The 22257-nt window shown below is 37.6% G+C and overlaps 2 protein-coding genes across 2 annotated transcripts; both read left to right on the forward strand.

Moving 5' to 3' along the window:
• Window positions 1-13245: 13245 nt before the first annotated feature.
• Window positions 13246-15392, forward strand: LOC133994813 (lysozyme C-like). Its single transcript, XM_062433983.1, has 4 exons — window positions 13246-13506; window positions 14719-14880; window positions 15055-15133; window positions 15225-15392. The coding sequence occupies exons 1-4, from the start codon at window positions 13380-13382 to the stop codon at window positions 15289-15291; spliced, it is 435 nt and encodes a 144-aa protein (XP_062289967.1). The 5' UTR covers window positions 13246-13379; the 3' UTR covers window positions 15292-15392.
• A 2749-nt stretch (window positions 15393-18141) lies between these two features.
• Window positions 18142-21475, forward strand: LOC133994814 (lysozyme C-like). The gene is made up of 4 exons (XM_062433984.1): window positions 18142-18346; window positions 20186-20347; window positions 21156-21234; window positions 21327-21475. Exons 1-4 carry the CDS (start codon window positions 18220-18222, stop codon window positions 21391-21393), a joined length of 435 nt encoding a protein of 144 aa, XP_062289968.1. The 5' UTR covers window positions 18142-18219; the 3' UTR covers window positions 21394-21475.
• Window positions 21476-22257: the final 782 nt, after the last annotated feature.

A 22257-nucleotide genomic window follows, 5' to 3' on the forward strand; every position in this document is an offset into this window, starting at 1 on the left:
GGTGTAAGTATGTGGGTGGGAAAACGGTATACCTCCTGCATATTTATCATGGGTTTGAAGTCTGTTGTATCATATTAACATATTTTCTCACCCAAGCTAATGTTTTTCACTTGTGCTGTTTATACAACTGGATCATTTGGGATTTTTTTGAGGTCTTGATGTCTGTTGTATTTAGTATTGTGGAGGGTTCTTGTTGGTGTTAACTTTTCCTATACTCACCATTTAATTCATTAGGTACACCTGTGCAATCTAATGTAATCCAATACAACAGCTCTGCTATAAATTCTACATTTATGAAGTTTATACATTTTCAGTTTTTCTTGACATTGTCAGAAAGGTGATAATTCTACTTTATGTTTAATATTGAGGTGGTGGTGGTGTACTGGGGTGCATTATATTGAATGGTTATCCTGATATTTTTTTAGGAATATCCACGAATCCAAATGTAATGACTCTAAACCATTTTTATTTTATTTGAAATTGAAACCAATACATTAAAACTATTTTCTCCTCCAAATATAAGAAGGCTATCAAGTGCAGCCGTCTGATTACAACCGATTCACAAGCACATAACATTTTATTTTATTCGACAGAAATCAAACACACATGCATTTGCTTTTTCATAGAAATAATGTGATCAATATTTCCTGGTTTGCTAGAGAGAGAGAGAGGGTCTGACTGGACCATTACTGAAGGTGGAAACAATGTCACCATCTGGCCGTCTGCCTCATGACCACTTAGTGTCCAACCGGAACCTTTTTTTCGACCAGAGACACAAACGTCACCGTCTGAGCAATGTTCGCTTGGAGTCTTTTCTTCTATGTTCAGCCATCATTATCAAGGCCTCTTGTTTATTTAGCTGCCAATGCAACCCAGGTCAAGATTTGCTGCAGAAAATGGATGGATAGATAGGACTGAATTTAGATGTTCATTCTTGAACATGAAATACAAGGTTGATTGTTAGTGGGTTTAAGTCCAATAATGTACAGAACATCAGAGGGACCAAACCACTACTTTTACTGTAATACTGCATACTACATCACTCCTAATACTGCAGTACTTTTACTGTAATACTGCATACTGCATCACTCATAATACTGCAGTACTTTTACTGTAATACTGCATACTACATCACTCATAATACTGCACTACTTTTACTGTAATACTGCATACTACATCACTCATAATACTGCACTACTTTTACTGTAATACTGCATACTACATCACTCATAATACTGCACTACTTTTACTGTAATACTGCATACTACATCACTCATAATACTGCAGTACTTTTATTGTAATACTGCATACTACATCGCTCATAATACTGCAGTACTTTTACTGTAATACTGCATACTACAACACTCATAATACTGCAGTACTTTTACTGTAATACTGCATACTACATCGCTCATAATACTGCAGTAATTTTACTGTAATACTGCATACTACATCACTCATAATACTGCAGTACTTTTACTGTAATACTGCATACTACATCACTCATAATACTGCACTACTTTTACTGTAATACCGCATACTACATCACTCATAATACTGCACTACTTTTACTGTAATACTGCATACTACATCGCTCATAATACTGCAGTACTTTTACTGTAATACTGCATACTACATTGCTCATAATACTGCAGTACTTTTACTGTAATACTGCATACTACATCACTCATAATACTGCAGTACCTTTACTGTAATACGTTACATCATAATGATCATACATATGTACTTTCACTGTAATCGAGTATTGTTACATTGCTGTATTGGTACATGATCTGAATACTTCTTCTACCACTGCATTTTGCAAACTCACAATATGTTAAGTTATGTTATACTACATCACATTAAGTTCATCACATTAGGTTACTATATGTTACATTACATACGTTTCTTTTATGTTATATTATTTTCTGTGTCACTTCACACACTATTATTATTATTATTATGTTGCATTATGGACATGTGTCATATTAAAGACTATCATCTTCCTATTATTCTTATAATGCAAATGTGTTATTAAAAGCAGGCAACAGCAGAGCATTAAATTGGTTAAAGACAACAGCTTAAGCAGCGCCCCTCACCCCTGCCTCCATCAGTGCGTGTCCCGGGGTCAGGCTGTCTATTTCAGTATGAAAGTCCTGCAGGCGGCCTGCTGACCCTGGAGGTTCTGCTGCCTCAGAGATACCAGCCCTGAAATTAACAACTTGCCTTTCTCTCCTCCTCCTCCTCCTCCTCCTCCTTCTCTCCCTCACCCTGCTCCTCTTTTATCCTTTATTATTCCCTCCTTCTGTCTTCTCTCTTCTCGCTACCATTCTCAGTCATTTCCTCCACCCGCTTTTCTTCCTCTTTGTCCCTCTCCTCCTCTCACTGTCTTCACCCAGACTCATCTATCCTTTTTGTAACCCTTCTCTCTTCCTCCCATTTCTTCTTCATCACCTTTGTCATCGACCTCCATGGCCGACTTCCTCTCATCGCTCCTCCTGCAGATGATTTACCTTCACTCACAAACAGGGAGGCTTGTCCTTCTTTATACACCTTGCTGTGTGCTATGAACTCCACTTTGTACTCAGTTTAATAACCTCTATACATGAGAGTGAATGTTGGAATAATGAACTGAAAAATATTGGAGAACTTTAATCATTGGGCTGAAATTAAAAAGCCGAAATTTGCTAAGAAATCAATATATATATCCACTGTGTTACTTTTTACTTGCATATAGTACTTGTGTATCTATTTGAAAAATAAATAAAGTGTAATTACCAAAAAATAAATAATTTTTAGAAACCTCTACAGGGGTTGGGAATTTTTCAGACAAGCTGACAATGTCACTGAAAATAGTGAATATCGCTTTAATTCCGACAACCACACAAAACAACAACCTACTGATTAACCTGTACATCGATGAATTATCCAACCAATGAAAAGACTACAAAACTGGCTGTATGATTGGTAACATCTTGGTAAATCATTTGATGTATGCTGATGCAGTGCTGGCTTTCAGCAGCTATATGTTCTGAGTATGGGGTGAAATATGATGTGCCATACAATGCTAAAAAAGAGTGCTGTCTTAATAGGTAGAATGAAACGAGAGATACAAGATAAGGCTCTTCAAGGCATTTTGTACTCCTTTATATACAGCACTTTTATACACAGCTCCCTTATGGACGAGGTTTAAAAAGGCAAGTATGCAAAAGCTTCAGGTTGCTTATAATGACTGTGTGAGGTTCTGTAGTGCAGGTGAGCTGTTCTGTAGAACACGGGTCAACATTCAAAGCCTTATTGAGGAGTTCGCCTGAGCGTTTCTCAGAACATTGTTAGGCTGTTGTCAGAGAAGTATAAGTCCATACGTTACCAGTCACCTGTATGGAAACACTGATATGAATGTCTTTTATAAGTAGTGCAAAGGTTTTTTTTCTATGTATCTTATATGTCTTTTTTATATATCGTGTCTGTATCATCTGTGCGTTTTTAATGTGGACCCTGAGTCTGACAATAAAGGTGATGATGATGATGATGACGATGATGATTTAGCTGTTCTTATTCACTGTGTCCCAAATCCATACTGCACACTAATGTTAAACATGTCTTGAGTATGTGGAGTACTAACACTGAAAAGTGAAAAAAATCGCAGACTAAATGTGGATTAGTGAGTCTTTTGAGTGTGCTGTGTGTGTGGACAATACTGTCCCACAATGGAACCCGCCACTGACAAGATTCATCCCTCAAGGAGCAATTTGAGACAAAACTGGAATACACATACACAATTTACCCTTACAACACATAAAAATAATCTAAAATTCTAAGTATGATAATGTTAGAAATATTCCATGGCGGTGGCCAATCTATAACTGGTTAACAATACGCACATGTAATGCTAATGTCAGTTAATGCTGTCTATACTCAAGGTAAATTGACCATTTCTTGTACTCTGGCTATTCACGAGTCTAATGGCTTCTGGAATAAAAACCAAAGTAATATGAAACACATTAGCTTAAAATAGTCATAGAGGACATATGTGCAGCCATTAACAATCTCATATGCCTTTATGAAGACTTGTTCACTACTAAGCTGTACAAAGGATCTTTGAGTTTTTCTAATCATTCTAGAGCTGATGTTAAAAACATTGTGCAGTCAGTTCCTTTCCTTTGGACAAAGTGATGTCAACCAGAAAAAAAATGAATCAATTAAAATACTTCTTGAGAAAAAGAGGAATAAAACACCGTCAATATTATCTTATCTATACCAAAGCAGTTCAGTTTACATAGTACAGATGCTGCTGAGCCTTTTTTTTCACAATGACATCTGTATTTTCACTGTCTGAATATTTTCAGGTCTGGACTATTTCAACACTTGCATCATAAATGACATGCTTACTTGTAGTGTACAGCCAGATGGAATCTCATTAAAAAAAAAGAAAAGAACCAGAAAAATGGAAAAGGAAACAGCATAGATGGAAAACAGCTGGGGGAAAAAGATGATGTAGAAAAGGAAAAGTTTCTCTGACATCTTAGGTGATATAACATCTATCGTGGGAGCAATTGTGTGATGAGTATGTAGTATATACTATATAAAAATAGTATGTAGTATGGATTTGGAACAAAGCACTCTTACCAGTAGTGGAGCTAAATATGTAAAGGTTGTCAAAATGAAAAGGTTGTCTGATGTCTTAGATGATACAACATCTGTAATGGGAGCAATTGTGAGATGAGTATGTAGTATATACTATACAAAAATAGTATGCACTTTGTAAACATGCAAAGTTGGTCCTGAGGCTGGTGATCATAGGGTCACTAAAATATACAAGTCAACCCTCTGGAGAGCAGGAACAAGATCAGGAAAGTTCACAGATATCTGACTTGTTGTTGTTGAGATATCTCACTCTGCACCAAAGTATTGGACTGACCGAAACACCAATACTAATGCTGGAATCATGCTTCTGAGAAAGAAATAACAGAAAAATATCTATGCAAAGAGACATTTCCAGGTATCTTAGAGAGGTCACAGAGGCTCATGGAGGTACCAACTTGCACACCAATCCAAATCTCAACAACACATCCAGCAGACCTCTGCATCAAACAAGATGATTGGTTGATTCAATTATTCAGAATGGGGACAAGACAAAACAGAACACATAGAAGTAGAAGAAGAAGAAACAGCTATGCAAACATCTACAATCGTGCAGCCCAGAAAGGCATTATTGCAGTTTACAGTACTATTGGCAGTAGCACTGGTTCAGGTTTAATAGCAGTATTAAAAAAAATATCGGAACAGCATTGCCAGGATCTTGATAAGATTGCGAAAATACGAACATATAACAACAGTTCTGTTTTCATATCACTGGCTGCCTGTCTGCTTCAGGGCTGGCTCCAAAGTCCTGCTACTCACATATAAGTCCATCACCAGACATGCACCTCCCTACCTACAGCTCCTGGGCCCCCAGTACCAAGCTCTGCACCATGGGGTACCATTGGTCTGCATGACGCTTGTGGAGCAATTTTTCCTATCCATCTAAAGGCAGCACAGGCCTGAGACTCTATTAAAAAAGGTGTATTCTATTCAGGAAGGCTGTTTCATCTTCTCTCTTTTTACTACTTCCTTTACGATGTGTGACCTGTTTTTATTACTGTGTCGCTTTCAGAGTTACACAATGAATGAAAAGTGCGATCTAAATAATAATAATCATATCATCATCATCATCATCATCATCTTCATTTTTATTATAATCATTATTGCTATTATTAATAAATCCAGCAGAGGAAACACAACAAAGTTTCTACCAAAGAGCTAGTACTGCCTTCTCAAACACCCACACACACACACACACACACACACCGAGATGAACTGTGGGAGTTGAATTGCACTTCACTTTTTTTTTTCAGCTCAGGCTTCTCGAACAAAGCTCATCATCCCAGACATCATTTCTGTCTCGCCTCGCCTCGCTCTCCTTTCATCCTCTCTACTGTACCCAATCAGTGACACAGAGAGGGAGGTCAGTGTGTGTCCCTGCTGAATACCGGAGTCATTATTTAAACTGTTAGATCTGTATGTATGAAGTCAGAGATGTCCTCACATGTTGGAATTTGTACTCTTCCCTTGGTTTGAAGTCGCAGAGCTGTGCCTGTGAGTTATTAGTCATATTAGTGTCAGTCCTACTCCTGACCTCATCATAGATTCAGACACTATTTAATTAGTATGAATGTGTTTCAACGTAAAGGTGGATTCCTCCTGGTTGCTGTCTGATGCCCTGCCTCCCTGTTCTACTTTGTTGGACATAGATTTCAGCGTAAAACTCCCCCTGATTGTTGTCGCACTTTATTTACACTAATATGATGGAATAAGCTGTACCTTTTATCAAATTAGACAAAAACTAGAAATACTATGTTCTTAATTAGACAGTAAACCAGCACACTTATATCCTAATTAGACACCATACACCTAAATTGTGCTGTGATTGGAAACTGCACATAATGCCATTATTAATATATACCTTTGCACTGTTATACCAAATTATACTCTAATTAGACACAAAATAGACAATCCGTACACACTATAAGACACCATTTTACAAGATCATAGTCTAATTAGACATAAAATACAATGTCATATCACATCAAAAAATATGTTACAGTTTAACGCTATTCTAGCAAATTACACTATAATTAGACATTATGTTTAATGCTGCCGACATGGGTCTATGATAACTTAATTAGACAATACATGCTGTAATTAGACAAATTCAATGTCACATTATATTGGGCATTAGGCTTAATAATAGTCACACAAAACAGTGACAGCTCAGAGCACAATACATTTATTTGGCTCATTTGTTGCTCATTTCATGAGAACTGTACCATGAAGTCAAACCACATCTGGTCACGTCTGGTCCCCACTTCCATATCCTTCGTAGCCTGGATGTTCTCTAGAGTGCCATGCAGTTTGTAGGTTATACACAGTCAAGACTACCTCCACTACTCGCCACTATTTAAAATGTTATATGGTAATGGACTGAATTTGTATAGCACCCTTTGTAGTCTTGCAACACAGACTGTAAGATCTAACCATTCACACACTAATGGCACAGCCTTCAGAACCAATTGTTATTGCCTTCAGGACACTTTGACATGTGGACTAGAGGATTTGGAAATGAAACCACCAATCTTCCGATTAGTGGGCCTTTGCTCTACCTCCTGAGTCACAGCCTCCCCTTGATATGTCACTATCCGACTTCAGTAACATTAAGCTACGGAAGCTGCTGGAACATTGCATCTTTATTTCCCACTGATAGACCCTCATTAGACTTCCTTGGAGGGTATTTTAGATCGCATTACAACAGAGCTGTACTGTAAACTAGAGTGAAATCACATATCTGCTACTTGACCCTGAGCAAAAAGTAGTTTATTCACTGTACTACGAGTATACTTATTTTATACTAAAACTGAGGCAGTATACTTGAAGTTTACTTTTTATATACTATATTTTTTATACTTAAGAATAGTATAGTGAAGTATACTTGGTTTATACTGAAAAGTATAAAGAAAATTCTAAGACTAAGCACATTAATACTAAGACTTACACTTTAATACTAAAGCTTATACTTGTACTTTAGTATACTTTTTACTTATTTCTAATACTTAGTATATCTTGATCCAAGTACAGAATAAGGTCAAGTCATTGACTCGTGCTTACATTTAATTTAGCAGAATGAAAATGTTTTTCACTACATACATTAGCTTTGATATAGTATATAACTAGTACAATGGCAGTATATATATAGTGTACTTGTGGTGTACCTAAGTATACTTCAATAAACTAAAATGTGGACTAGAAGTAAATACCTAGTACACTAGTAGTATATAGATGAGTGTACTTGTTGTATACTTGAAAGTATACTTTTGTAAACTTAAACATTTTCGAATTTAGTCCGAAGAGGTATAAAATTAGTATACTTTCTAGTACACTACAAGTACATGGTCCGTAGTATACTTGCTATACTTGTACTTACACTCAAGCATACTTGATAAAATGAACTTCAAGTATACTACTTTTTGCTAAGGGGAGATATACCTGTACTTTCTTCAGCTGGCCCCATACAACTGGCAGTTATCATCTACCATCAGTATTACAATAAGTCTTTAAACACAACATTGTTCACTCAGTAGTGAGCAGCAAACCAAGAGTTCAGACACTAACTAATCGTCATCATTTTGTGTCGTCACCATCAGCTGTACAGTAGTTTTCACATCTTTAAAATGTGGAGCACTGCATTGTGGCAGATAGTAGTGTCCATGCCATGGTCAGTACTTTTTTTCATTCCATTGTTGAATATTTGAGAGCACTATATATAATGGATATATTTACACACTCAGCAGAGGGTGTTGAGCACTATATAGTAAATAGGGAGTGATTTGTGACACATCCATACCATAAAGCAACCAGTACAAAAAGTGCTGTAAACCAAAACACGAAAATGATTGACTAGTTTAAGGAATGTAAACATGACAGGACCTCTAATAATTATAGTAACATTGTAGTCAATAATCCTGGTAAAGCTGTTATCATTGGGTGGGTACAGTTAACTGGTCATTTGGAGGGTTGTGCATTCAGATAGGAAGTCTACATTCAGTAATCAGCTGGCTTAGTTCAGAGTTGGAGACTAGATTAAAGCAAATTCACTGAGAGTACAAAACTTCATGCAGTCACTGTGATTAATGTTAAGTTAACTATTGATGGTCAGTAAATGGGTCAATGACGTATAAGGATTTTCAACAACTCAATTTTAAATAATAAAAACAAGCATATCTAATGCAGTAGTTCAAACATTCAGAATATTGTGTACCTGAAAATTCATATTACAATTTGAAAGTGATTTTAGTGGTTTTTCAAGATTAATTGGCACTGGCCTGAAAAAAAAGTCATTTGGTGCGACCATGATTCATCTTGAAATGTCTTATATAAATAAAAGACCATCATTTACAAAGATTTTTAAAAAATGCAAATACTTTGTTTCCAAACACTTTATATTACTGAAAACTTGTAAAAAAAAAAAAAAGATGTGAAGCGTGTTAAGTAAATTAATTTATTTCAAGATGAATCATGGTCGCACCACATGACTCTTTTTAAAGGCCAGTGCCAATTAATCTTGAAAAACCCACTAAAATCACTTAATTTCAAATGTATAATATGGAGCTTCAGGTACACAACATTCTGAATGTTTGAACTACTGCATTAGATATGCTTGTTTTTATTATTCTACAATTGAGTTGTTGCAAATCCTTATACGTCATTGACCCAAATACAAACTGTAGACTGGCTGCTTGTTAAACCACAATGCATCATTTTCTTTTTCTACTAATGTTAAACACAGACACAAACACAGGATGCTTTGAAGACAACTGTGGTTCACAGCTGAGACATGCCAGCATACATTGTACTTAACCCATACACCCATTCACAATTAACTAAAGACATAGATTACTTCCTTTAAAAGTTGTAACCCTAAATGTGAACTGAATCTATTCAACAAGAGTAACTGAACACACTTGTGTCAGTGTGCAGGGCCTTTAATAATATACTGTATATTCCAATACAACATGAATTAATGTTTATTTCACTTTAACTGGGAGAATATTTTTCAGGTAGTTTGTGAGTCCAGCTCTCAGATGTTGACCAAACCTCCATCAAACAGAAACGATCGATCAGTTTAAAGGATGACTCAGCCGTCCAGCAGGGACTCGCGCTCTCTCTCGCCCACACAATCAAACACACAAACACAATCTCCAGAGATTAAGAATAAAGAAAGAACAAATACACTGATAGTTCCTTTCTTACAACCCGTGTTTTAGAAACCTGTTTATTTCACTCTTTTCAATTAGCTCACAAACCAAACACAGTCTGGATAAAGGCCAATACTGTTCTGATTTAGAATAATAACTTTTTTATTATTTTTTTTTTTGCACTGAGAACCTTTGTTGTAACCTACAGACAGTTAAGCTTGGGCCTTGTTTGTTACCATCTGGTCATATGATCATTTTATGACCAAATATGTTTATTAAGGTCATCTGTATGTATTTAGAGGGGCTTCATCACTCAAATCCTCTGGAATAGAGTTGCGAAATTGACATACAGCCTTAGGACCCTCCTGGACAATAGAACAATTATGTAGAATTATATTGTGACCACCAGTTTCAATCATTTCAACTTTGTTTCTTAGAAATCATGTTTTATCCGTGATTTTGGCAAAGAACCAAATTGTTTTGTAACGCAGTTGTTAATCAGATTTATGTCAATGCAGATGGATACAGGAGCAGACTATCAGTGCCTCCCCTCTCTTTGTTCAATGTGTCGTATTTAGTTGAAGCATCTGGTTATGACAGTCAATGGAATAGCATTTTTGTCATTTGTCATTTTTGTCATGGCTAAGAGAAACCAACATTGGCCAACATTGGTAGGACACTGGAAACAAACAGTAGTCTCTCGTGTCAAGATCTGACATTTTGTTGACCCATCCAACCACCCAGCTCTTCTCTCTGGGTTTAGTGGCTCTATAATAATGTCTCATATCTTCTACTATTACTCCCAACAGACAAGCATCATCCCTACTTCCACTAGAGTTCTGGATCAGCTGAATCCCCATGCCTTTTTCTGAGGTTTCCCCCACCAATAAATACTGTTTGGGGGGAAGTTTTTCTTTGTCTGATAAGGTCTAAGGAAGAGTCCAGGAGTCCAAGGATAGATGTGTAATGTGATGTACACACTGTAAAGCCCTCTGAGAGAAGTCTCTAGCTTGACTTGTTTTAGGTAGAGATGAAATGGGATTCAAGAAATTAGAGAGAAATGCAATAAATCAACCACACTTCAACAGCACAAGTCTTTCGTTGTTTGCAGAGCTGTGAAACAATTTAATAAATAACTAACCTGCATCCCTCCTCCATAATTGTTTACACTGCTTCAACATCTCCTCTCTTTCTCTCTCGCACACTCTCTCTCTGACTCAGATGGATCCATTCTCGTCTCTCCTCTGTGAGCACATTAACTGATCCGACTGCCTTCGCTCGGCCGGCTGATTAATTGCATTCTCTGCCTGTGCTTCAGGTTTGAGACGAGACAGTGGGAAGAGGAGAGAGAGTGCGTTTTGATGAAGAAGAGAAGAGTCTGAAAACACAGTGCATCAAGTGAATTGAGAAAGTTAGAGCAGTAAATGGAGTTCAGGAACTCCATTATGACTGTGATTACAGCCCTGTATGATAAAATGTCTCTGAATGGAACCAGCAGTGACAGGCAGCTCCTGTTCTTTTAGTTTTCTAACTTTGTGTAATTGTATGTCAGTAGACGCTCAGGAAACCGAACAATTTCATTCACTAATGATAAAAATAAGTTGATTAATGTGTTATATTAAAAACATACTCTGTCATTGAATGTCTGAAGTCACAAAATGAGTTTGTTTAATCATCACCTTACAGTCAAAGTCTATTTGAGAACATTAATCGCTTTGCATGGCTGCCAGTATAAATCAGTCTATGACACTGAAATGGATGTTAGGGTGGTATGCTATAATATCACCCCACCATATTTGGGTGGTATGGTAAATGGACTGTACTTACATCATGCTTTTCTTGTCTTTAGTCTTTCAACCACTCAAAGTGCTTTCACACTATAAGTCACATTCACACAAACACCATTGTCGCAGCCATTGGAAGAAGTTTGAGGTTAAATATCTTGCCCAAGGACACATCAGCATGTGGACTGGAGGAGCCGAGATCAAACCTCCGATCTTCGGATTAGTGGACGACCCACTCTACCCTCTGAACCACAACTGTAAGACTATTATTGTAAAATGACATTTGTCACATAATGAGATAACTCATGTTATTTGAATTACCAAGGTAGCCTAAATATCCCAAATGGACCATAATGAGGTATAGTGATAACAATAAAAAAACACCACACTTATGAATGATTTAATGTCGCAACTAAATCCACATGCCAAAGTCAAGCCCACAATTTTACCTAATCAATTATTAATTTAGGCATTTTACATTTTAACAAATGTCCCGATTATCTGAAAATGTCTTACATTTAAATGACTGCAGTTCTTCTACTGTCCACTGGAGGCTGCTCCAAGAAAATGACTGCAATAAAGTGAATGGGAACATCTCCAACTTCTTCTCAAATAGTCAATAGACTTTTGACAGAATGTTACAGCCATCTAGGGATGATTTCCCTTCTTCTGGTGTTAGTCTGAGATTTTGAGAAGTCATTGGCCATGAAGGAGATATGAAAGTTAAGTAGGTTTTCTAAGTTTTATTATTATTATAAGCTTTCATTTTTACAGCAAAATGTTATTCTTTTATCAGTGTGGTCTCAGTCTGATATTAGTTTTGGCTCTATGCCATAGAACTGATCACAAACACTTACTGCAGCTGTGGTTGATAACGCTGCACACTTCATACAAAACAGAACCAGGCTCCTGTTCAGGGGACAGAGTTTCAGAGCGACTGCTTTATATTTTCATCATATTATTCAATGTGCTTGTTTAACTGTTAGCTGTTTGAACAAGCGTTATGAAACAGTGAAGTTTGAACTTTTCTTTCATTGGTTCACCTTCCATAAACTTTGATGAAATAGCACATTGACATTTCAGGTAGTGATGATACTTGTGAATTTTTACTGTGTTGAAATGTGCTATTTCATCAAACTAAATCTGTGAGACTTCATCAATATGTAAATGAGACTTGAAACTTAGTTGCAGTGGGATAATCCATCATAGTCCATGTATAAGTCAGGTTCAAAATGTTGCTGTTCAACAGATGACAGTACTTGAAAGTATCTAAGTACGTGTACTCAGATATTGTTCTTCAGTACAATTTATTGGCGACTGTAGTACTGGCTACTTTTCAAATGACATTTTTGATTCCAATGTGATGCATTGTTGGAGATTATCAAATAGAAACAATATGGACCATCCGTGTTGAAACTGTTGGAGTGCTCCCAAACATTCCTGTCGCCAGTTTTATGCTATTGCACTGATCAAAAGTTGGTGATGGTAATGTACCAACAAATGTATTGATCATCACACAGCCTTAAAGTCAAGGTTTTGTTTAAAAGTCAGGTACAGCTTGTCTTGACTACAGCACATGTTCCACTCTCTCAGATTTTCTACTTCGTTACAGCTCTTCCCATCAGTCTGTATTATCACACTGATGACGCAATCTGACTGAAAACAAACAGCTGTTCAAAGTCCAAATAAATAAACCCAGATTCATCTTTCAATATCGTCCAAAAGTTTGAAATAGTTTCAGCTTCTCTATAAAAGGACATTGAACAACAAGTGTGGAAACATTTACTCCTGCAGAGAGTCAATCATGAGGGGTCTGGTATTTCTGCTCTTGGTGGCTTTGTCCAGTGCTAAGGTCTTTGAGCGATGTGAATGGGCCAAAGTGCTAAAGAATCATGGCATGGACGGCTACCGCGGCATCAGTCTGGCCAACTGTGAGTAACAAGCTTGTTAGTCTGCACACTGTCCTTGTTGTTTTCTACCTTTATAACCAGCCATTGTTTGGTTGTTTTTCTGATCCAACGGGATCTACATTTTACACTATTTCAACACTTTTATTTAACACCATTTTACATATTATACATATTGGAGTCATTGATTTCAAGACTAACATGTGACGATGTGTACATGAATATTAAATAAAATACTTCCTAAAAATAAGATGAACAAGAAGGCAGATATGGCCAGACAATGTTAAGAAATGATTGCGTGTAATGAACAGTGATACCGTTCTAACAGATATTCATCTCGGAATTGATCCCTGAGTACATCTCCCGACATAAGGCATTGCAAATTAATTCTGCCTCGATATCTATCAGATTGCGAAGAAACGGACAACCCATGTGTGGCAGCTTGCTTCAGGTGGGAGGAGACAGGTAGAAACTCAGGGTTTCTTAAAGAAAACCTGCCAGCCAGCAGGTTATGTTCACAGAGTCAGTTACCATGGTGACTGACTCAGAGTTTCAGTTACCTCTCTTTCTGGAACGGATAACACAGAGTTTCACTCATCTCAGGGTTAACTTACTCTGAGTTTTCACATAACCCGCTTTCTGGAATACCCCCCTGGTCTGGAACTGGAACTCTGAACGTTTACACCTGCCCTTGGACAGTCCTGTGATAAGGGATGTTAGGTGCACTTGGTTTTTGTGTTTGTTTATTTTTTGTTTTTTTGTCTGTCTGTTGTCTGTGACAAGTTTGTCAGGTTGATTTTGGGTTTGGTTTGTTTTTTTGTGTGTTGGGATTGTTTTTCTATGGTTACTTAGAAAATATGATTGTTTTATATGTTAATTGGAAAATTACAAATAAAGTGTTTTTTAAAAAACCCAAAAAACAGCCATTGTTACATTCATTTTGGTGTAGTATGGAAATAAATGATCAGGCATTTAAAATTTGCTTCATTTGAAAAATAAATATATATATATATCAATATTAACTTTTTGTGTATTATTATGGTTCCTACTATGATATGTGGTAAGCAGTTATACCATTTTCAGACAGCAGACACATAATGGACCCATTCATAATGGACTGTTGGACAATGGACAAACCATGATGATGATTATTGGCCTTTAAGGTAGCATGTCAGTGGTTTCATAAAATAACTTCTCAGGCGGTCTGCGTGTTGGTCTGTTCTTTCTCCTCTGCAGGGGTTTGTCTGACCCAGGGGGAGTCACGCTACAACACCCAAGCCACCAACAACAACCGTGATGGATCCACTGACTACGGCATCTTCCAGATAAACAGCCGCTATTGGTGTGACAACGGCCGCAGCTCCAACCCTGTGAACGGCTGCAGCATCAAGTGTAGCGGTCAGTGATGAACTCCAAAACTTCACCACACCAAAACACAAGGGGACATTTTTCTGTTATTTGTTATTAGTATCCATGTGGGCAGCAAGTTTTGTCGCCAGCTATAATGAGGCCTCTAATGTCTAACGTTTTAAATGACCATTCGAATCGAAATTTCTGATTTTGTTCTTACAGACCTTTTGACAAATAACGTTGCCGTGGCGATCAACTGTGCCAAACGTGTCGTGAGGGACCCCAACGGCATTGAAGCCTGGTAAGAACTGATAATGTGACTCATGGATACAGACTGCACACACCTTCATTGCAGAGAGATGAGTGATGCTGTTGTTTCTGTCTGGTTTCAGGGTGGCCTGGCGCGATCACTGCAAGAACCGTGACGTGAGCAGTTATTTGCGGGGATGTCGTCTTTAATCAAACAACTTCAACAGTGAAGAGAAATTTGGTGAATTCAACATGTGTCTGTTCTAATTGTGCTCTGATGTAAATGAACAGATTAAAATATTTTCCACCAATGACTGTTTAATTATTCAAGAGTTACTTGATGCCATTTTGGAAATAAGTCTATATATGTTACAGGTTAAAAAAACGCCACAATGAGTCCTTAGTTGTAGTTATGTGTTAAGAAATAGAAGTAAGTGTGTGTGTGTGTGTGTGTGGTTGTGTGTGTGTGTGTGCTACCGATAAGCTAAATGTTAAATTAGAAACTGTTTGCTAACAATATCTTAATGTGTTTTTTGGGGGGGGGGTATTGTCTTCCACAAACAGTATTTTGTACAAGTTTTGAGGTAATTACATTTTACTTTTGGTTTCAAATTAAGTTCAGTGGAGAGTACATAAAAAAGACTAAAACAACATCATTTTAAAACTGAAGCAAAAATTATTTTAAACCACGACCATGTATGCCATACAGTAAGCAGAAACAATACACATTAAAGGTGTACTCCACCAATGTATCCTTGCACTCTTAAAACAATGTCAGACTCATGATGGACATTTTTTAAAAAGGTATCAAAATTAATGCAGCATAACCAGAGATACTCTCTTTTTAATTCCATTTATACTTCTTTCATGACAAAATCTTACCCACAAAGCAACTCACAAAGCTGCTACCTTCAGGCAGAGATGATGAGCTGCTACAGAGGTCTGGTAACCACAGTTCTGTCTAACTCCACACCAGAGGTGAGGGATTTGAGTCAAGTCAATGTGACTTGAGTCAGACTTAAGTCACAAGTACTTGAAACTTGCTGATGAACATTGATAAAAGATTTTGACTTGGTATTCATGACTTGAGACTTGACTTAGACTAAAGACAAATGGACTTGACTTGACCATGACTTTTTTTATTAAATATTTCTATTTTTCTCAATATTGAGAAGTTTTGGTTTGGTTTAAATAATGTGCACCGAACCTACCAAGATGCGGCAGAACGGCTAAGACCAAGGTGCAAGGCAGCTATCATGGAGGGGGGGCTCAAGAAACAGTAACACAACTATCACATCACTACAAAATCCTCAAAAATAGGTACATAAATATATACTTTATATACTTTTTTATACACTGTTCAGTTGTATTTAGCTTTGATGCAACATTTTTTTGTGCGCACTCGCACTGTTGAACACTTCACAGACACTATAAAATATTCATGTCGCCAGTTTCATACTATTGTACTGATCAAATGCAAAGGAACAAATTTAGCGATGTGTCAACAAAGGCAAGGAAGAAGAAGACCACAAGCTCGCAAACCAAAAAGCTTTTAATGTAATTTCAATACATTGGTCGGGCCTCAAGGATACATACAATGAGTTTTGTTGCGTAACACTGAAAGTCAACATCACAAAATTTAAGTCAAGGTTATGTTTTTTAAGTCAGATAGGACTCTTTCACCAAACACAGTTTTACTTGTCTTGTCACTCTGTCAGATGTCTTCTTTATTACAGCTCTTTGTTACAGGTGAATTTGTGCCAACGCTGCATCTACACTTAACCTTGTCAGTCCTTCACATCAGTCTGTATTATCACACTGATAACACAACCCACCTGAAAACAAACAGCTGTTCAAAGTAGAAATGAAAAAAACACAGATTCATCTTTCAACAAAGTGTTCACAGCATTTTCAGCTCCTCTATAAAAAAAAAAAAAACATTCAGCAAGAGCTTGAAATATTTACTTCTGCAGAGAGTCAATCATGAGGGGTCTGGTATTTATTCTCTTGGTGGCTTTGTCCAGTGCTGACGTCTATCAGCGATGTCAATGGGCCCCGATTGCTCAAGAATTATGGCATGGCTATCTACTATGAAGTCAGCCTGGCCAACTGTAACAAGCTTGTTAGTCTGCACGCTGTCACAAAAAGAAATGTTTTCATTTATATGCATTTCTGTTTCTTAGCTAACTGCAACACAACATGGCATTAGTCTTAAAGGAACAGACCTGTCCATTCACTCAAAGTCAGTTAATTTTGTAAACCATGCCAATGTGTTGTAGAAATTTCAATAAAACTTTTCCACCTTTAAAATCAGGCATGGTGTAATATGGAAAGAAATGATCAGACTTTTAAAACTTGATTCATTTATAACATCAAGTCAATATGAACTTTTAATGTATTATTATGGTGTCTACTATGATATGTGGTAAGCAGTGATGCCAAATTCAGAAAGTAGACACACGATGGACCTATTCATATCGAACTGTTGGACACTGGTCAAACTTACATTGTCACGATTCACATAAGACGCAGGTCCTGCCCGGGTTCACTGCAGGATTTTTGCATACATCACCGTTAAGCCAGGCATACCATTGAAATAAATAACAGTGGACATATTTTGTACTTTGAGGAATAGCCATGGCAGTAGGTAGGCAAGGAAGAAGAAGACCACGAACTAGGATGTAAAATTAAAAAAAAAAAAACAACATTTAAAATACTTTCAATAATTCAATTTGTCAGGCCTCAAGGATACACAGTATGACTTTTGTTGCATAACACTGAAAGTCAATATCACTTGGTTTGCTTATCACCATCCTTAAAGTCAAGGTTTTGTTTTTAAGTCACGTAGGACTTTTTCACCAAACACAGTTTGTCTTGGCTGCAACACAAGTGTTCCACTCTCTATCACATTTTCTTCTCTGTTACAGGTAAATTTGAACCAAAGCATCTACACTTCACCTTGTCAGACCTTCACATCAGTCTGTATTATCACACTGATAACACAATCCGCCTGAAAACACACAGCTGTTCGAAGTTCAAATAAAAAAGACCCAGATGCATGTTTCAACATTGTCCAGGAGTGTGAAATAAAGCATCCACAGCAGTTTCAGCTTCATCCATTCCTGCAGAGAGTCAATCATGAGGGTTCTGGTATTTCTTCTCTTGGTGGCTTTGTCCAGTGCTGAGGTCTATCAGCGATGTCAATGGGCCCGAGTGCTGAAGAATTATGGCATGGACGGCTACTACGGCATCAGCCTGGCCAACTGTGAGTAACTAGCCTGTTATTCTGCATGCGTTCACAAACAGTTAATCTTGTAAACCATGCCAACGTGTTTTAAGAAATTTCAATGAAACTTTTCCACCTTTAAAACCAGCCTTTGTTTCATTCATTTTGGGTAATGTAAATGTAAAAAAAATGATCAGAGTTTTAAAACCTTTCTTCATTTGTAACACAGTCAATATGAACTTTTTGTATATTTTGGTGTCTACTATGTTGCGTAGTAAACAGTTATACCATTTTCAGATAGCAGACACTCGATGGACCTATTCATATAGGACACTGCTCAAACTTGCGTTGTCACTATTCACATAAGATGCAGGTCCAGCCCGGGTTCACTGCAGAATTTCTGCATACATCACCATCCAGCCAGACATACCATTGGCATTAATAAAAGCGATTTGTACTTAGAGGAGTGGACATGGCAACAAGTAATCCTCTATAATAAGCTTCAATCAATGATACAATCAAAAAGAACAGCATTTTTGTCTGACATTGTAAACCAGGGGTGGAGCTGAGTTTATATATGGTGAGCATTTACATCATACTTGTGTAGCTCACAACAAAAACCAAAAGCAATCAGATATTTAAATGGTGACCTGCATCGATGACCATATTTATGTCAAAATCAACCTGTGTCAGACCAGCATCCAACCCTGGTCATGCGACCCAGTCTCACGTTTCGTGAAATATTCACGAAATTTAATCTATAGATTTGTGTACATGGACATGATTTTTCCTTTTTTTCATACCCATCACAACTTTCAGACTATTTAAATTGGAAGTATATTTTGTGCCTACACCATATTTTAGTGACAAATGTCATTTATAACGTCTATTTAAGGTGACAAATGACCATTTATGGAGGTGGCAGATTGAATGGTAAATAGACTGTACCTATATAGCGCAATTCTAGTCTTTTGACCACTTAAAGCCCTTTTAAACTACATGTCACATTCACCCACACATTCATACACTGTTCGCGCAGCCATCCTGAGCAATTTGGGGTTAATTATCTTGCCCAAGGATACATTGACATGTGGACTGGAGGAGCCAGCAACCAACCTCCAATCTACCAATTGGTGGATGATCATGCTACCTCCTGAGCCACAGCCGCCTCAAATGGATGGGTAGATAAATAAGTGACAAAGGGTGGACTTTGCTACAGGAGAATGCTCGTCTCCCGTCGCCTCCCGTTTCCAACTGTGAGTGTTGTGTTTTCAACCACAAATTCGGACATTTTTAAAAATCTGAAACAACAATCTATGTTTAAGTTGCCATGACATCAAAGTTTGCGTAACTTTAAAGGAAGTAAAATTAGTAACTGTAATTTAAGTGATCATTTTAACCCAAGTTAACCCTAACTTTTGGTTTCTGTTCTGAAACCTAACCAGTTCCTAACCACAGCATTGACACTATAAAACATAATTATTTTTTAACTGTTACTTGTTCTGAGTTGACAGAAAAAAAACTGGTGCAATCACAAAATCCAATTGAAATTCATAAGGTTCAACCTGTGTTCACAGTGCTGGATTTTAAAAAAGTGTGCCACAGGCACACAGGTGGTCAAGTGGTTAAGAGCGCATGCCATATACACTGCGGACCCCAGTTCGAGTCCCGGCCGGTGGACCTTTCTGCATGTTACACCCCCCTCTCTCTCCCGTAATTTACTGTCTCTCTTCTGTCAAATAAAAGCGTCAATGCAAAAAAAAGCTTTAAAAAAAGTGTGCCACTTAAGCTTAAAAGTTAATTGTTGACCTCCAAAGTAGTATGTCAAAATAAATTCTCAGGTGGTTTATAGGTTGGTCTGTTCTGTCTCATCTGCAGGGGTTTGTCTGACCCAGTGGGAGTCAAGCTACAACACCCAAGCCATCAACCATGACGCTGACGGATCCACTGACTATGGCATCTTCCAGATAAACAGTCGCTATTGGTGTGACGACGGCCGCACCCCCGGCTCAGGAAACGCATGTGGCATCCAGTGTAGTGGTAAGTGATGAACTCCAAAATTTCACCATACCAAAACTGAAACCATAAAAGAACATTTTCCTATACGACACATTTACTATTTAATTGAGTCCCAAAGCTCTCATCACCCCCATTTCCAGCAGTAGCAGGTAGCTGTTTTCAACAAGCAAGCTCTGATAAACCCACTGTACACTACCTGCCCAGCACCTAATGGCAAACAGACTCAGTGGAACATTTAGCTGATAAAGAGCCAAATATTTTTCTCAGGAGTTTTCTCAGAGCTAAAAGGAAAATGAATATTAGACTTAGCTTCATCAGGTGGATACAAAGTCTCCAATGAGATAATAACGTTGCTCTGTGTCTACTGGATGTAGAAGTAGGCAGCTGTTTTCTAATACATTTCCCACAAGAACTTTATAAGCTCTTTCTCCTCTCTACTCCAACCGGTCGAGGCAGATGGCCGCCCACTTTGAGCCTGGTTCTGTCTGAGGTTTCTTCATGTTAAAATGGAGTTTTTCCTTACCACTGTCGCCAAGTGCTTGCTCATGTGGGAATGTTGGGTCTCTTTAAAATTAAACCTGAAGAATACGGTTTAGAACCTGTTCTATGTGTAAAGTGCCTTGAGATGACTTTGTTGTGATTTGGCGCTATACAAATATAGATTGATTGATTGATTGACTGATTGACTTCAATATCCTCGAAACAAAAACATTTATTAAAAGGGTTTCCACCAACATGCTCATAAAAAGAAGTGAAATTATCTTTACTCACGTTTTAAATTACCATTCAAATCCAAATTTCCTATTTTGCTCTGGTTCTGTTCTCACAGAGCTCCTGACAAATAACGTTGGCGTGGCGATCAATTGTGCCAAACGTGTCGTTAGGGACCCCAATGGCATCGGAGCCTGGTAAGACCTGATAATGTGACTCATGGATATAAACTGCACACACCTTCAAATGTGGAAAGATGATTGGGGCCATTGTTTCTGTTTGGTTTCAGGGTGGGCTGGCGCGCTCATTGCCAATACCGTGACTTGAGCTCTTATCTGGCAGGATGTGGTCTTTAAACAAGTTCAACAATGAAGAGAAATGTGGTGATTTCAACATTTGTCTGTTGTAATTATGTGGTGATGTAAAACCAGATTAAAATGTTGTTTTCCACCAATGACTGTTTAATTATTAAAGAGTTACTTGATGCCATTTTGGAACAGTTTCTATGTGTCACAGTAAAAGTTAGTTGTAGTTATGTGTTAAGCAATAGAAACCAGTCTGACTGTTCTACCGATAAATGATAAATTAGCAATTGTTAAACTGTTTGCTAACAATATCTTAATGTGGTGTTTTAAAAAAATATATGTACAAACAGTATTCTAGTCATCAGTTTTGAGGTAATTGAGGTACATGACCATGTACTTCAAAACAGTAAGAAGAAAAATTATACATTAGACTCGAGTACTCTTCAAGATTTGGGTGTGTTATGCTAGTAGAAGATACGTTGCGTGGAGCTGCTAGTTTCAAGCAGAGATGAGGAGTGGGCTACAGAGGTCTGGTAACCTCACTTCTTTCTAACTCCACATCATAGGCGGGGGACTCGAGACTTATGCTGTGTCTCAAATCACATACTTCTTTTAGTACGCTGTGTACACTCTGTATTTGTGTAGTCAAAGTTTGACAGGTTAGTGTCGTCTCAAATCCAACACGGCCGTTGCGCACTTACCGGAAATGATGAATGGCTAGTTAGAACGCTAGCATTAGCATTCAAGTTATCGTTCGTGGTATCAAATCATTACAGACTGCTAAATTAACCCAATACACCTACTGAAGGCTTATACTGTGACAAAAGTATAGCGGTGCTTAGTGCAAAAAACACATGTATAATGCATTTGTATAATGCAGCGATGTTCACTGTAGTTACAACATCTTCTGCCGCC

This window comes from Scomber scombrus, chromosome 15 (assembly GCF_963691925.1).
Source record: "Scomber scombrus chromosome 15, fScoSco1.1, whole genome shotgun sequence".
NCBI classification, from domain to species: domain Eukaryota; kingdom Metazoa; phylum Chordata; class Actinopteri; order Scombriformes; family Scombridae; genus Scomber; species Scomber scombrus.

Coding starts and splice junctions, on each gene's coding strand:
- LOC133994813 (XM_062433983.1), top strand. CDS start 13,380: ATGAGGGGTCTGGTATTTCTGCTCTTGGTGGCTTTGTCCAGTGCTAAG. Junction 14,881..15,054: donor CTGCAGCATCAAGTGTAGCG/GTCAGTGATGAA, acceptor TTGTTCTTACAG/ACCTTTTGACAAATAACGTT. Junction 15,134..15,224: donor CCCAACGGCATTGAAGCCTG/GTAAGAACTGAT, acceptor GTCTGGTTTCAG/GGTGGCCTGGCGCGATCACT.
- LOC133994814 (XM_062433984.1), top strand. CDS start 18,220: ATGAGGGTTCTGGTATTTCTTCTCTTGGTGGCTTTGTCCAGTGCTGAG. Junction 18,347..20,185: donor CGGCATCAGCCTGGCCAACT/GTGAGTAACTAG, acceptor TCTCATCTGCAG/GGGTTTGTCTGACCCAGTGG. Junction 21,235..21,326: donor CCCAATGGCATCGGAGCCTG/GTAAGACCTGAT, acceptor GTTTGGTTTCAG/GGTGGGCTGGCGCGCTCATT.